The sequence below is a fragment of the Gorilla gorilla genome, chromosome 4 (assembly GCF_029281585.2).
Source record: "Gorilla gorilla gorilla isolate KB3781 chromosome 4, NHGRI_mGorGor1-v2.1_pri, whole genome shotgun sequence".
Classification (NCBI taxonomy): Eukaryota; Metazoa; Chordata; class Mammalia; order Primates; family Hominidae; genus Gorilla; species Gorilla gorilla.
In genome coordinates this window covers 142,761,718-142,777,547 of record NC_073228.2, presented here as the reverse complement: position 1 = coordinate 142,777,547, position 15,830 = coordinate 142,761,718, and the positions used below count along the sequence as shown (strand labels likewise).

Here is a 15,830-nt window from a genome sequence, read left to right as displayed (position 1 = left end):
CCAGGCTGGTCTCGAACTCCTGACCTCAAGTGATCTGCCCACCTCCGCCTCCCAAAATGTTAGGATTACAGGCATGGGCCACCGTGCCCGGCCATTTATCTTATGTTCAAAGTACTTCTAATTCACATGTGTGTAATCAGCAAGCACATGGACAGGAGAGGTTCCAAAAAAAGAGGAGGTTGTGACTCCCCTCCCCTAACAGCCAGAGAATCTACCATACCAGTTAAATATGCTGTCTCTGGAGGGAGAGTTTCCCACTGCTGAAGGATCCAAGAAAGACTACATGACAATAAAGATTACAAGTGAAAGGGATTCACACACCAGACTAAGAACCTATGATTCTATGAGAAAGGACCACTCACTCTGGTGTGAAGAGATGGGATCAGATTCCCTGCGGAGAAGAAAAAACTTGACTCAGAAAAGAGAATCTCCAGGGAAAAGGAAAGCTCAAAGCAAATAGCACCCAATAAGACAAGTGGTAAATCACTGGGTTAACGACAATAAAAAGGATCGACAAAAAGCTGCAGAAACAAACCTGCCCTGCCTTACCTCTTCCAGGTGGTGTTTATGACTCTGCAGCATGCTAAGCTGGCCTGTGTAGTCAAGCTACCTAAAAATCATGCATTCCACATACCTTTAAGATGGGGAGGTATTATATAATTTCTCTGGTCTGGTCTTTGTCCTGGATTCCTGTGAGGAAACCTCTGAATCTTTGGAATTTCAGTAGTAATGGAAGAATGTTATTCATGCATGGCAAGCCCTGATAGTTTATGCTAAGGAGATTCCTCAGGATATGGGGCCAACCATGTGATTAGAGGACTGGGGCTTTCAGGGAAGGGGACTGGAGATTGAGTTCAACTATATCATTATTGGATCATCATGCCTCCGTAATGAAACCCCAATAAAAACTCTGAACACTGAAACTCAGTGGAGCTTCTGGTTGGTGAAACATCAACGTGACAAGAGGATGATGAACCTTGATTTCATTGGAAGAGGCATAGAATCTCTGTATTTGAGACCTTCCCAGACTCCATCCTATGTGTCTCCTCATTTGGCTGGTCCTGATTAGTATCCTTTATAATAAAATATTCTATGAGTTGTTCTAGTGAACTACCGAAACCTGAGGTGGGTCATAGGAACCCCTCAGATTTGTACCTGGCTGGTCAGAAGTACAGGTGGCCTGGGGACCCCAGAACTTGCAGCTGACATGTGAAGTGAAGGCAATCTTATTGGGGACCATGCCCTTAACCTGTGGGGTCTGCACTAACTTCTGGTGATTAGCATCAGAACTGTATTGCAGTATTTTAGGAGGAGCACTCAACCCAAACACATCTGGCAGACTTCTCAGTGGCTGCAATGTCTGAACCTCTCCTCTCTTGCCAGAGGCTTATCACCATCAACCCTGCCCAACTTTCATATAGCACTCTCACTTCCCTTACACCCCAGGGAAAATGGCAAATGGCCCTTAAAACCAAAGTTGGCCTGTAGACATTTAATCCAGTTAGAACAAGAAGAAATGAAGCAGTCAAGAAATTAACACTCACAATGAAATATTTTACCTTTGCTTAAAACAAGTCACTGACTAGTTCAAAGTGTTTCATTATAATACAAAAGTGGTAGGGGAGGAGAAGCCTTGTCACTGAAGAATAAAATTCGGCCATAAGTCAGGAATTTGAGGCTTCTACAACACTTTAAAAATTTATTTCCTTTTCATGGACATATGCAATTATACATCCTAGTGTCTCTATTACCGTAAATGTAATTTAACTGTTTGCAGAATGGGACTACAAAGCCTATGGTTATGTCTCAAGCAATGAAAAGCCATGTGTCATTTAATGCATAGTTAACGTGTGGGGGTGTGGAGAGAAGAGAGGTTAGAAAGGGGTCAGAACTGAGCTGTGATGGGGAACACCAAACTCTCAATTCTGTGGTGGGGGTGGGGGGGCCTTGGTTAGTAGTGTTCAGAATTAAATGAAATACAATAAAATATATAAGCTTGGAAAAAGCTCCTGGAGCAAGGTCTCCAATACTTCCTGGCCCACTCAATGCTTCAGTGGGGTGTTAGGCTGTCCACTAAGCCAGTGAGCTTGAGTGCACAGTGCTCATTATTGGAGGGATGTAAGCCAGGTGAACTTAGGCAACTTACTTAACCTCTGTAAACCTGTTTCCTTACCTGAGAAATGTTGTGGGAAGTACACTGTACTTGCACATAGCTGATACACAGTAGGTGCTCAGCAAATGTCAGCTCTCTTAGGCTGGAGAGGCAGAGGATAATGCAGCTGGCCCTAATAAAGGATGCTCCAATACAGACAAGGACTGCCCTCTCTTCAGTTGCCACACTCAGCCCTTCACCACACTGGTACCCAAGGCCTTGGGCTGGCAGCATCCTTGCTTCCTACCATGTGGAAGAACTTTCTAATATGTATGCTACTTACAAGAGACTGGCTTCCTGAGCACAATCTTTGTGTATCTGGAAGTTATACCTCATGCTGTCATGTGACTATTGTGAACAAGATTATGCTTAATGGAGACACAAAATCAAAGTCTTCTAATTTTAGTTTCAAATGCCAGAATCATTAACTTAAATAGCAGACTGACCTATGTATTCTGTAAATAATGAATTCAGGTCAGAATAACACTTAATGTTCAAAGAAAATGATGTAAAATTAGTAATGCACGATGTGATTACTGGTGTCTTCCTTGGAAAATTTTTATGGTATTAACATGGCCTAGCCAGGCGCAGTGGCTCACGCCTATAATCCTAGCACTTTGGGAGGCCAAGGCGGGTAGATCACTTGAGGTCAGGAGTTTTGAGACCAGCCCCGTCTCTACTAAAAAAAAAAATACAAAAAAATTAGCCAGGCATGGTGGCGGGTGCCTGTAATTCCAGCTACTCAGGAGGCTGAGGCAGGAGAATTGCTTGAACCCAGGAGGCAGAGATTGCAGTCAGCTGAGACTGCCCCACTGCACTCCAGCCTGGGCGACAGAGCAAGACTCAGTTTCAAAACAAACAAATAAAAACAAAACAAAACGTGGCCTAATATCACTATAAATTCAAAAGTACGAGACACACATTTTACATAAGGTCCCATTTGCTGTTTTTACACAATGACCAGCTTACCATATGGTATATGGAATATCTTTACCAAGTATTAGATGTTCTGCATTAAGATTAAAAAATCAAATAACTTGAATATATGCTTATTTTGCGTCCCATTTCCAAAATACAGCAATAACGAATAAATTAAGTAACATAATTTCAGTTAGCAAAAGGAGAAGTAAGCCTAACTTACCTGCAAAATAAGTCGCGATTCACTCTTTCTTCTTGCCACCCTACAAACCAACTACTAACATACAGATTTCTACCAAGCAAATGTAACTAATTAGCCCCATGTCAGGGCTCAGTTTCTCTGCTTTTAAAACAAGACTGGTCTGAGTCTATGTCTCAGGCATAAAGCTAAGCATTTGACATACATCATCTCTTTAGGTCCTCAAAATAATCCCAAGATAGATATTATCAGTGTCCTAATTTTACAGACAAGAAATGGCAATTGAGGAAGGTTAGGTTAACTTGTCAGGATGCAAGCACAAGCAGTGTGGTTCCTGAGCTCTGGCTCTTAGGCATTGTTGCTTTCTATCCTATCTTTTGAGTCTACTCATGTCATGATTTATCTTTATTTGCATTAAGTGGAGATGTTAGGCTTCTAGGATAGGAACTGTTAGTATTTAATAACGTACATAGTTAATGTAAAGTGACCAAAATGGTAGTTTTCCTTAGATGTTAAGTGATAATGAAAGACTATCATCTCAAACATGTTGTATGTTAAGTGAGCCCTTACAAATTTTAACTGATTAAATAATGTGATTAAAACTCACCACACTTCACCAAGTTGCCTACAAGTCAATGAAACTGCTAATTCACTTACCTCAATCAATTTGTTGGCATGTTCACGGAAAACTTGGGCATATTCCTTAACTTCTTTCTCATTTCCATTCTTTGCAGCTTCAATCAATACCAAAAGTGGAACATTGGTTTCCAGGAAAGAATCTGAAACGTGGTCCATGACAGCTTTGCGGAGCTAATGATTAAATTGTAAAAATTTGATTTTATTTCTACCAAAAAGGTATTACATAGATTGCTTTTTATTCTCTTGTACACTTAAATCTAATGAAGTAATTATGGTAGACTTGCTGCACTTACATGAGGACCCCTCATGTAAGCCATGCAGTTACATAATCTGCAACACAGGAAACATATGATCATGGAGACAATGGTTTACATTACTACAGTTACAGCATTTCAGCAGCAGAATCTCAGTTCTTAAGACAATATCCTTTTATCTTGGGAATTACAAAACTAAGGCTTACAACTTAAATAATACAAAAGCTGAACTGAAAGCAGCTCTGGGTTGAACTGGCACATAGCCTTGGAATATATATAATTAGCCTAATTGGCTAAATAAAAAGAGAAGAGAGAAAAAAGAGTTATCTGGTTTATCTGAAAGGATTCACACACTATGAACCTTAAAACTTAAGGTTCTCTTTATAACCATTTCTGATACTGCTTCACCAAAAGGAAATTGAATAAAGATATATTTTATCTTTAATTTTGTTTTATATCAGACATAAGCAATAAAATATCTGTCCATTACCTCTTAAAAATTGTCTGTATTACAACTTCTTAAGTCTTAATACATTGCTTTATAAAATCAACCCTAACTTCGTTAAAGACTAAAACTCAATTTGACTCCAAATGTTAATGGGGTCATTTATCATTAAAAGGTTCGATTTCTCTACTCTGTATTTACTAACTCAGAAAATTCAGCACCTCAAATATCTCTATACCTACCATATTTGGAACTGGAAACATTTCACCATGGATCTAAGGGAACTGCAAGTGTGTAATGAGTATAGGGCAAGTCAAATAAATAACTGAAATTTCTGTCTCTGTTGTACATAGCCAATACAACAAGATCCTTCAGGATTATTTTCACAGGTCTCCAAGTCATTTTAAATTTATTTTCCTACCTGTACATGCCTTTCACACTAGAGCTAACTTATTCAGTCCAACACAGTGAGACTGCATTATCCCATGTCTTCATGAAATTTGATTAGCCATTAAGAAGTATATTAGCAACAAAACAAAGATAGGCACTTTCTTGTGAAAATCCATCCTTTCTCTCAATAAAAAAAATAAGGCCAGTGCTTATTAGGATTTTAATCAAAACTACAAAATTGAGAACTTAGAAAAACAATCAGCACTTTCATCCAGATTACCTGTCTACGCAAGTCCCTGGTCTTCTTGGTCATTTTATCTATTGCAGAATTGAGTGCATCACTTCTTTCTTTACGTCCAGCCTGGATAAAAGGAAAAGAGATGAGCATTTTATTCATTTACAAAGAAACCTAATGATAGCCTATAGCCATTTGTGCTCATGTCAACATTGAAAAAACAGTACAACTTCTTAAACTCAAAGTTGGAAAATACTGGGGAGCAGAGGGGTGTTATGTGGCTTTATTCATAAAAACCCAACCTTACAATTCTTGGGCTCCACATTATCTGATGACTGGAATTGAGGGAGTTTGGCCAAAATAAGAGAAGCCAAGAGACACAGAGCTTTGCTTAAAGTTTGGCTTTTAAAAATTAAATTTATATTTTAACTCAAGGTTCAGCATACACCAATTTTATTAATGAAGCAGCTCTCCTAGAACTGCAGCAAGAACAGGGTACACCTGATTTTGATGAACTCTGAGATCTGAAGAATGTCAAGATGTGAAAAATGGGACCTGGCACTGAAACAATGTGAAACAACAAATTTAAAAACTAAGATGTACCTGATAGGTCAGAGCTAATAATGTTTATTATGCAGCTCAAATCATAATGCTTTGTAGGATTACTTTGGTCACTTTAAAAAAATCCTAGACTAAGCTTTAATGCAGTTATATTGCACAGAAAAGAACCCGCTAGTCACTCTTGAAGTGGTATGTAAAACAGCATTTCTTCAGAGGTCAAGGTGCTGAGTCGAGATTTGCCAGGGTAACATTCTAAGCAGAATCAAATGGAATAAAATAGATAGCAGTTGAAAGAAAAGGAACAAAAATCTTTTTTTAAATCCCAGGTGGAGATTGTTGTGTCCCTGGAAATGCCTACATCATGTAGGTTAAACTATAAAGTATATATAAAGTATATTAAAAGCTTGTTTTCGCAAAACAAATACGGTTCTTTCTGAAAAACATGTCAGCAAATAACAGGAGAGATACAAACGAATGAAGGAATTTAGCCCAATGTTCTCCCTTTGGATGCCCTCAAGACATTTTGGTATGGGTATGCTCTTAGTACACAAGCCAGTAGAGCAGATGAATGGTTAGGAATGGGGAGATCCTTTTACTAAGTGCCTTTAATGTACATTTGTTATTCACTTTATCTCTTATCCCTTACCTGTCAATTGTGGAAAATGCCACCTATCTCTCTATGGACTGTTAGAAATATTGAGGGATATAGGTTATTTAGCAAAGGGCAGAAAGGAGACAACAGGGAATAGTAAGAGTTGAAATATAAGTAAAATTGATATGATCACTATCAAATCTGGTTATGGTCTCATTCCTTAAGCCTTTCCCCCTAGCACTCTTGTACTGCCAATCAAATTAAATATTCCATTAATACTGATGGGGAGGAGAGGTCTCAACAAAAACTCATTCAAATAGGAAGATTTCTACCTGCAGGAATAAACTGATTTATTCAGGGTCATGAATGTCAACCAACCAACTGAATGGACCCCCTTCTCAGCCAGGGCATTCCAAAGTAAACTTGAAAAACTAGTTTAGGCCATCATGGGAAGGAGGGAGTTGGATGTGCCTCATTATACTCTCCTCCCTTTGGAATTCAGGCACAACTGTCCAGCACTAACATTAAAACAGAGACCTAAGACTGACAAAGCAGATTATTTGTAGCAATAAGATACCAAATTCCAAATGGACTCTAGTATAACATCACATGACAGATAGCAGGCCCTGAAAGAAATCCAACTATTTTACCCCAAAATGTATTTATCTGAAATATTAATATTTTGAAATGGCCCTGCAAATTGGTCACTTTTGGGGAAAATCTACATTCTGTAGAGTATCTCCTTCCCTTTCTAGGTTTTTTCCTGATTTAGGAGAAATTTAACTAAGAATCTGGCACCTTTTAGGATCTGATTTGCCATCTAATATCTGAAGCCTACTACCTGGAGGCTTCATCTACATAACAAGAAACTTGGCTTCCCGCCTCCATTTATCTTAACTACAAACATTTCTTTCTGCCGACTTTAGCTCTTCAGGGAGAGCTTAATCCTTTCAACTAACTGCCATCAGGAAATCTTTGAATCCACCTATGACCTGGAAGCCCCCCACCAACCCTTTCAAACTGTCCAGGCTTTCAGGACCAAACCAATGTACACCTTACATGTGTTGATTGATGTCTACCTATAAATTCTGTCCCCCTAAAATGTATAAAATCAAAGTATGACCCAACCACCTTGGGAATATGTTCTTGAGACTGTGCCTTGGGCCTTGGCCACTCATATTGGGCCCTAGAATATTTATTTCTTCAAACATTCTACAGAGTTTGACTCTTTCTTGTTGACACTAGTCAGCTTGAGATGTGCAATTATTTACTGGCAATCTTAAAGCTCAAAATACCAGGATCTAAGACAAAGGTAGCTAAAACTGAATCACAATCAAACTGACTTCATAATTAATGCTTTAATCAGGAAAGTCTCAGCATATTCCTTAAGATACTCAAGCACTCACGTCAAGAAAATTTCTCTAAATAAACCCTGTAAAGTTTGCCATTGTTCCTAGCCATATTTTTCTGGTGTTTCTAATAGATCATTTGTTCTAGAAAACACTTAGAATCTGAAACCCAAAGGTTGGGCATGTAGACTTCATGAAAGCCCAATCCCCTACAACCTGAAATGCCCAGGAATTTTCTCAATTTGAGTAAAAAGATTTACTGTTCAAGTTATGTAAAACCAAATCCTTGAACCTGACTTTTGAAAGAATTACAGTCACACAGCAAAATTCACTTTAAGATGCAATGCAACCCACACCATGAATCTGTTAATTCTGTCTTTGTCAAACTACCCAAAAAATCAATTTGTCTTTCTTGTTATTACAGGAAATAGAGGTTTATGCTTCATTAATCAGAAGGGGGGCAGTTTAGGAGCAGTTATTTACTAAGCCCTTTAAGTTATACTAGACAGACTATTTTAAAATCGCAGTATCATTTTAGAAAAATACAGTCCAAATAGCAAGTTTAGGGTACCAATCATTTAAAATGTAATAGAGATGAGTACACACAGACACACTCACAACCTTAACACTGAGCTCGAGGAAAGTATAAAGCTTGCTCATTTTAAAACATGATTCTGCCGGGCGCGGTGGCTCATGCCTGTAATCCTAGCACTTTGGGAGGCTGAGGCGGGTGGACAGCCTGAGGTCAGGAGTTTGAGACCTTTAGCCTCAAAGCTGAAACCTCTGGTTTCAGCCTGACCAATATGGTGAAATCCTGTCTCTACTAAAATTACAAAATCACAAAAATTAGCCAGGCGTAGTGGCATGTGCCTGTAATCCCAGCTACTCGGGAGGCTGAGACAAGAGAATCCCTTGAACCCGGGAGGCAGAGGTTGCAGTGAGCCGAGATTGTGCCATTGCACTCCAGCCTGGGTGACAAAGCGAGACTCCGTCTCAAAAAACAAACAAACAAAAACAAGATTCTACTTCTTTTGAGACTAAAGTTATGATTTTTTATTTCTAGCATTAACTGAACAAAAATTAAGTTACTCAAACATAACCTTAGGAAAAGCAACCCTGTAGCGTATAACTATTACTGGAAGTAGTGAGGAAACTTTTTACTCCAACCCTTGTCAGTTTGGAAGGGATGAAATATGTTCCTGGCATTGCTGGTGGCATCTCAAGGCACATTTTAGTCCCTAAATGAAAAGCCAAAGGTTTGCAGGTGAACCTACAAAAAAGCTACTGAACCTGACTGCACGAAACAAATATCATCCCACCATACTTCTTAGATAAAAAGTGCTCTACATTGAAAGATCCACATAATCTCTTCCGCTAAACAAAGGCTTTCTTTTCTCCTTCTTCTACACATTCTCCCTATGGAACCTGGTCATTCCTACTGCTTTAATGAACCTATGGTCACTCTGCCATCTTCCACGCTGACCCACCCACATACATTTTTGTTTTTCAGACATGCCGTGCTCTCTCTCACCTACATAAAATACTCTTCTCCCCTCCTTCCAACTCCTACCCATCGTTCAGATGAGAAACTACTTCCTTGTGGAAGCTTCCGCTAGCCAACCTCAGCCCTAAGTTCAAGTTCAGTGTCCCCACAGAATGCTACCACACCATCTCATGTTTCCTCTCAAAGACCTTCTCAAATCATACCTTAGGATAATTACCTGTTGACTTGTCTGTCTCCCATTGGACATGAATGAAATGAGAAACCAATAACCAATTAGAGACACATTTAAAAGATATAGGACTTCATGTGTAATCTGTGTGGCAAGTCATCAGTCTCTGCTTCCTTGTCACTAGTCAGAATATAAGACTTCAAATAAACCTCTGCTTTCTATCCTCATTTTAATCTAGAGTAAGCCTGAGGTGGGTAGAGGAGGGTGAAATACAGTGTTTTAACCCTTAACATTTAAGGACTGTTTAAAAAGGTAACAAACAGGTCTGATTAGTTTAACAGGAAGATCTAGTTAGATAAAATACCTCCTCAGCCATTAGAAAATTCAACAACAACAACAAACAATGAATTATGGCATTTTACAAGACCAAATAAGAATCAGCATTGAAGCTTCTTCTACCCAAGACAATAAAAAAGAGAACTGGGGCTGTCATCCATACAGTAGGGACCTTCAATAAAGCAAGAGATGAAGATCTTGAGAAAGGAAGTGATAAACAAGCTGTTGCTCACAACCAAGAAGGTTTCTGAGAGGAAAGAGAACTTTAAAGAGAATTATCAAGAAAAATGTTTGAAAACTAAGGGAAACTAGCAGCTTTTAGGGAGTCAATACATGTCTTCATGAGTAGGGCTAAAAGGCTTGCTGTGGGCTGGGCAACACAGTGTCGTACAACATACATTTAATGAATAACAGGAGAAGCAATTTGACCTTGGTTGTTCTACCTGGCCCACAAATGGCTGGTGGGCTCTGCCTAAGCTGAACATGTAACAAGAGTTGCTGGGAGTGCTTTATGCAAAGCTCAACAGTAGATCAATCTTAGAATACAATGATTATATAGTCCTGTATTCCCAAATTCTTTTCAAAGAATGCCCTCTTCTTAAATTACAAAGAGCAGAACAGACACTGCAGACATACACAGACAAACGCAACAAGCATAAAGACGAGCTCTCAAGGAGGACAGTCTTACCTCACTGCTCTCTCCAGCCTCAGGAAGCCCCTTTCAGCAATGTGCAATACAAGGAGGAATCAACATCTCAACTGCAGACGGAATGCTGACATGCTGCTATAAACCGTACAGAGTAAGAAATGATCTTGTTCTCTTTGGGCCAAATTTTTATGAATTTTCTTTGCATTAACAACATCACATATTCAATGTGTTTTTTTTTTCCTTGCCATATCACTTGTCACTGCCCCTCCAGCCCAGAACCTATTAAGAGGGTTCTCAGATGATGGTTTCCAAGCTTCATCAACCTTAAGTGCTAGCATATAGCCAACAAACATCCAAACTAACCCCTTAAATTTAGACAACTGGGTCAGAGAGTCCACTAAAATTGAACGATTCTTCAAGTAAGTATGAACGGGTATCTTACCTCTTAATTCTATCCTGTGCAAACAGCTTTGTATAGCCCCTTGGGCCATCTATGTAGGTAAGAGGAAATAACATCTGCATCAAAAGCTACTCAGAAATGTAGAGAGGAGAAAGGAAGGACAACCCCAAACTTGGCTATGTATTTCAGAATAAAAGATGACGCATGCTACACAGAGAGGAGAGGGGAAACATGAACACAATGAAGCCACTAGCAGAAGAAGAGTTTTCAAAGGGGCAGGGGGGAGGTTGCCATAAACATTTCAGCCTGTGCTTTAATCAATACTTCAAGATGGTCTGGGCATGGTGGCTCATGCCTGTAATCTCAATGATTAGGGAGGCTGAGGTGGGAGGACGGCTTGAGCCCAGGAGTTCAAGACCAGCCTAGCGCAACATGATGAAACCCCATCTCTACAAAAAATTAGCCAGGCATGGTGGTACGCACCTGTAGTCCCAGCTATCTGGGAGGCTAAGGAGGGAGATCAATGGAGCCTGGGAGGTTATGCCACTGCACTCCAACCTGGGCAACACAGTGAGACCTTGTCTCAAAAACAAACGAACAAACACAAAAACTTCAAGATAGATTCTGTTATTTTTGTTTTGATGTCTATAATAGGAGAAATAAAACATCTTAATAGTATAAACGTTCATCTGTCCAAACTTCTATGGAAGATCTTCCATAACCTAGTGCCCAACTTAGACACATTGCTCCAAGATTTCTTGCTGAACTATCTAGCCCTGGGCACAAAATACAAGGGAAGCAGGTCGTCACATGATTCTGACCCTGAAACTTCCCCAACAGCAACAACTGCCGGAGTGCACATGTATCCAAAACTAGAAGGATATGTCCCAAAATGTGTAAGGTGCATCCAAAGAAACACTGCTTACCATTGTTAGTGTAATCAGAATCCCCTTCTACTGCTTTCTCAGTTGTGTTTACTAACAAGATAACAAAAGGACTTTAAAAATCAAAATCAGCTGGCATGGTGGTTGACACCTGTAATCCCAGAAACTTTGGGAGGCCAAGGTGAGAGGATCTCTTGAAGCCAAGAGTTCGAGACCAGCCTAGGCAACATAGTGAGAACCTGTCTCCACGAAAAAAATTTTTTTAATTAGCTGGGTATGGTGGCATGTGCTTGTAGTCCTAGCTACTCTGGAGGATCACTTGAACCAGGAGTTCAAGGTTACAGTGAGCTATGATCGTGCCTCTGCACTCCAGCCTGGGTGAAAGAGTGAAGACACTGTCTTTAAAAAAAAACAAAAAACAAAAAAAACACAACAACAAAATAAAATCAACAGAAGGAAGGGATGGAGACGAGGATCCAGGCAGAAATGGAGATTCTGGTAGTCTAATGTAGACACTCTACTATCGAAAGATTCCCTTCTCTTTCAAAAAAAGACAAGCTAGTAAAACCCACTTACTCTAATACAAGTCTGGCTACGACATAAGCCTAAGTATGTGGTTGCCAGTTAACACCTTAAAAGGTTCTTAGCAGAGGACATAAGACACACAACATCTAGGACCTCCACCCTAAAAATGGCTTTTTTTTTTTTTTTTTTTTAAAAGACGGAGTCTCACTCTGTCACCCAGGCTGCCACCTGGTTCAAGCGATTCTCCTGCCTCCGCTTCCTGAGTAGCTAGGATTACAGGCTCCTGTCACCGTGCCCAGCTGATTTTTGTATGTTCGGTAGAGACGGGATTTCACCACCTTGGCCAGGCTGGTCTTGAACTCCTGACCTCGTGCTCCACCCACTTCGGCCTCCCAAAGTGCTGGGATTACAGGCTACCGCTGTGCCTGGCCAGCTATCATTTTTTTAAAAGCAGGGATTGAGACTGCCAGCAACAAGGTTTATTTTAACATGCTCCTCCAAAACACCTCTGGGCAACACTTTGGTGCCAGGGCATACACAATTTTTGGAGCTGGGTATGATGAAAGAAACATTTGCCTTTTTAGCATAAAGCAAATATAAAGCTCCCTCTCTACCCTCCCTCCCACAGAAGAACAGGAAATTTCATGAATATATCTGTACATTTGCTTTTCCAAGTAGGGGAATAACTCTCCCTAATCAGCAATACATATGAAAAGCAAACTCTCATGTGGAGGAATGCAGACAACTACAGCCATCTAAGCCCTGCCACTCGACTCACTTAATTTGCTTAAAACCATTTACAGAGAGGAGACAGGTTAGATTTTACTTCTCCTTTGCCTTATCATGAACATCTAAAGCAATGAAAATTGAAACAGATCATATGGACAGTATCTTCCAGAAGTAGTATTGTCACTTTAAGTCAAAGGCGTATGTTTGCGGAAAAAAGCTGCTCTACAGCAAAACCAAGAGAAAGTTTAGAAAAATAGATATGTAGCCCTTTTAGCTAAAGAAAGATAAAGACCAAAAAATGATACAAAATTCCATCAATGGGAACTCTGCACTCTACCAATTTTAAGGCAAACTCCATGTCTTCTTTGGTTCCACAGCCTGAACCTCTTGAACCCAAAGAGTGGGCAGGTGAGAAAGATGGCTGGTGACCTGGAAGGGGCTGTGCTCTCTGGGCACCATGATACTGCAAGCATTAGTGCCCACTTCCTCAGAGGCCTTCAAAAAATAATTACTCTTGATTGCACTGATGCTTCTCTGGGCAATTTTCCTTGCCCACAAATCTGTTATAATAGTACTGAGATAATATAATTTAAGTAGTCTCCATTTATCAGTATTTAAGAGGTAGGCCAAGCAGACTAAAAACCAAGAGTTTAAGGGCACGGAGATGCTTTTCCTTCTGCATGTTAACACACAACTCATTCCTAATCGTGGTGGCTCTAATCCAACTGACTAAAATGCTTTTCTCCCCAAGGAAATAAAGTAGTTACTTGAGAGAAGAGTTTAATCCAGCTTCTCCTGCGTGGCAAAGGGTTTTTTTCATCAGAAGGTAGCTGACTTCAATAAGGGCATTTACAACATCCCAAGGGCTTATTTTCATTTAAGAAATTTAAGAGACCACTTCTATGAGACTACTGTCCTTAGAACTTTTGGGGGCAAGTTCCTGTAGAACAGCAGCTCTGAAACCTAGGGTGAGAGACCCTGTAGGAATCGGACTCAACCTTATCCACAGAAAAATGAACAAGCAAAAAAATTTCACAAGACAGTTTATGGAACCAGGTTAAGAAGTTCTAGCCTATTGAGAGAGACTGTAGAAAGGATTAAGGTCAGAGGGGGAGTAGCATTCCCCGGGTCTAAAACAGGACTTGTTTCCTTCCCTTCTTTAACCAGCAAGAAGGAACAAAGAGGACGTACTAGTGCAGGCTCATTGCTAAGGACTCAAGAGTCTGTTCACTGGCAACTTTGGCTTGGGAATTTCCATTCAGCCTACAAAATTTGTCTAAGAACCACAATGCCGATCTCATCTTCTTTGCTTCCTCTGTCCCTTCACAGGTGTCAGACCTGCCCTGTGGTACGAAGACTCTCAGAGCATTCCTGCTGCCTTCTGTCTCCCGTTGTACTTCGTAGGCCTTTTTGCCTCTTGTACTTCTAATCCTACCTTGGGATCACTTCTAGGAGGACTCAAACCACACACCTGCACTGCTGCAGTTTTCATAGCACCTTTACACAGAGCCCTAAGGAAGGGACCTTGGAGTCTCACAGCTCTCACTCCAGTACAACACTATAACAGAAAAATTTTACCCAAGACAATTACTTCTTAGATCTGCCCAGTGGGATGAATCCCTCAGAACCAAAAAGGCCAACGATGTTCTTGTTTCACAGACACCATCAATAGTTTTAAAGATGTCTGTCCTTAGGTCTGAGACAAGACCCACAAAGGATAAGTGCCAATGATATGGGAGAAATAGGTATGTTGGGTCAAATCAATAAGGCAAGATGTAGAAAAGGCCTTACCTTTGTCAGGCCTGAAAATATAACATCTAGAAACATCTTTTGCATTTATATAACACTAAACATGGAGCTATACATCCACAACTGAGGTCTGAAAAGTGAAGACACCATTCAACAGGGAGAAACTGGAGTTAGGGCAAGCAAAATCAAGTCAAAACAAAAATCCCAGTCCAAAGCATGAGTGACCTTTTGTATTCACAAGACAGGTTCTAACAACAGCAGTAGGCTCAGTTAAGTCAGCCACTGGGAACTAGGGTGCAAATGCTCTATTATTTCAGTGTCACAACCACTAACCTCAGTACCAGCGGAGGCTTTTAGTTACGGAGTAGGTGAGATTCTGAGGTAAAATACAAGGGGCCATGTCAGAATCCAGCTACACGGTATCACTTGTCCTAAATCATCTCTGCTTTGCTGTTAGGGCATGTGCATTAAAATGACTGTATCAACCTGCCTTGTCCTCCCAGGAGGACATTTAAAGATCAACTCAGCATTATTTTTCAATCAGTATGGCGACAAAACATTGTTATAAAATAGGAGAAAGAAAGAGAAATCTTTTTAGAGTTCCCCTGAAATTCTCAAAGAAAAAAATAACCACATGCTTTGTTTTGCAAGCTTCCCCTCCCCCTTTATTCTTCGTTTATAATGTTAAGCTCTTGATGACAAACAAGCCAAGCCCACTTAGCTAGTTTATCAACACATCTAAAGCAAATCATAGTCATACTTTGATTTTAACCAAGCATGACAACAAGGCAACTGAATAGCTTTCCAAACTACCAGTGCAGCGACACTACCTTGCATAGGCTGGTGTTAAATCAGCACTTCATAAATTGTGCAGGCTTCTGCCCATTTAGATGATCTCTCTATGCAGAATCGGCAGTCTAACACTGGCTCTCACAAGCATTAAAAATCATCACTCTGCTAACCCAACTCACTGTTCAGATGGGTCTTCTTGAATGCAGCCTTTATTACAACCTCACTGCTGCTTCCTACACTGAAGGAATACCATGTTTTTAAGTCAGGAGTTCTTCTTTCTCGCTTTATTGTAATCAGGGGGTCCTGCAACGACCCCGATACTGTTACAAAGCATGGTGCTTTATAACAGTAAAGCTTCT

The 15,830-nt window shown here is 40.1% G+C and overlaps 1 protein-coding gene across 6 annotated transcripts in view; it reads right to left on the bottom strand.

The window, feature by feature from the left end:
- CTNNA1 (catenin alpha 1) overlaps nucleotides 1–15,830 on the bottom strand; it is a 176,918-nt gene that overhangs the window by 43,356 nt on the left and 117,732 nt on the right. For 4 of the 6 annotated variants that reach the window (XM_031010998.3, XM_055389134.2, XM_063705911.1 and 1 more), the window contains 2 exons: nucleotides 5,278–5,358; nucleotides 3,927–4,079 (listed from right to left, as the gene is read on the bottom strand). In XM_031010998.3, coding sequence (XP_030866858.2) covers nucleotides 3,927–4,079; nucleotides 5,278–5,358 — 234 coding nt within the window. Of the gene's footprint in view, nucleotides 1–3,926; nucleotides 4,080–5,277; nucleotides 5,359–15,509; nucleotides 15,588–15,650; nucleotides 15,781–15,830 lie in introns of those variants that run through there. The other 2 variants (XM_031011000.3, XM_019026853.4) reach the window with 2 other exon arrangements.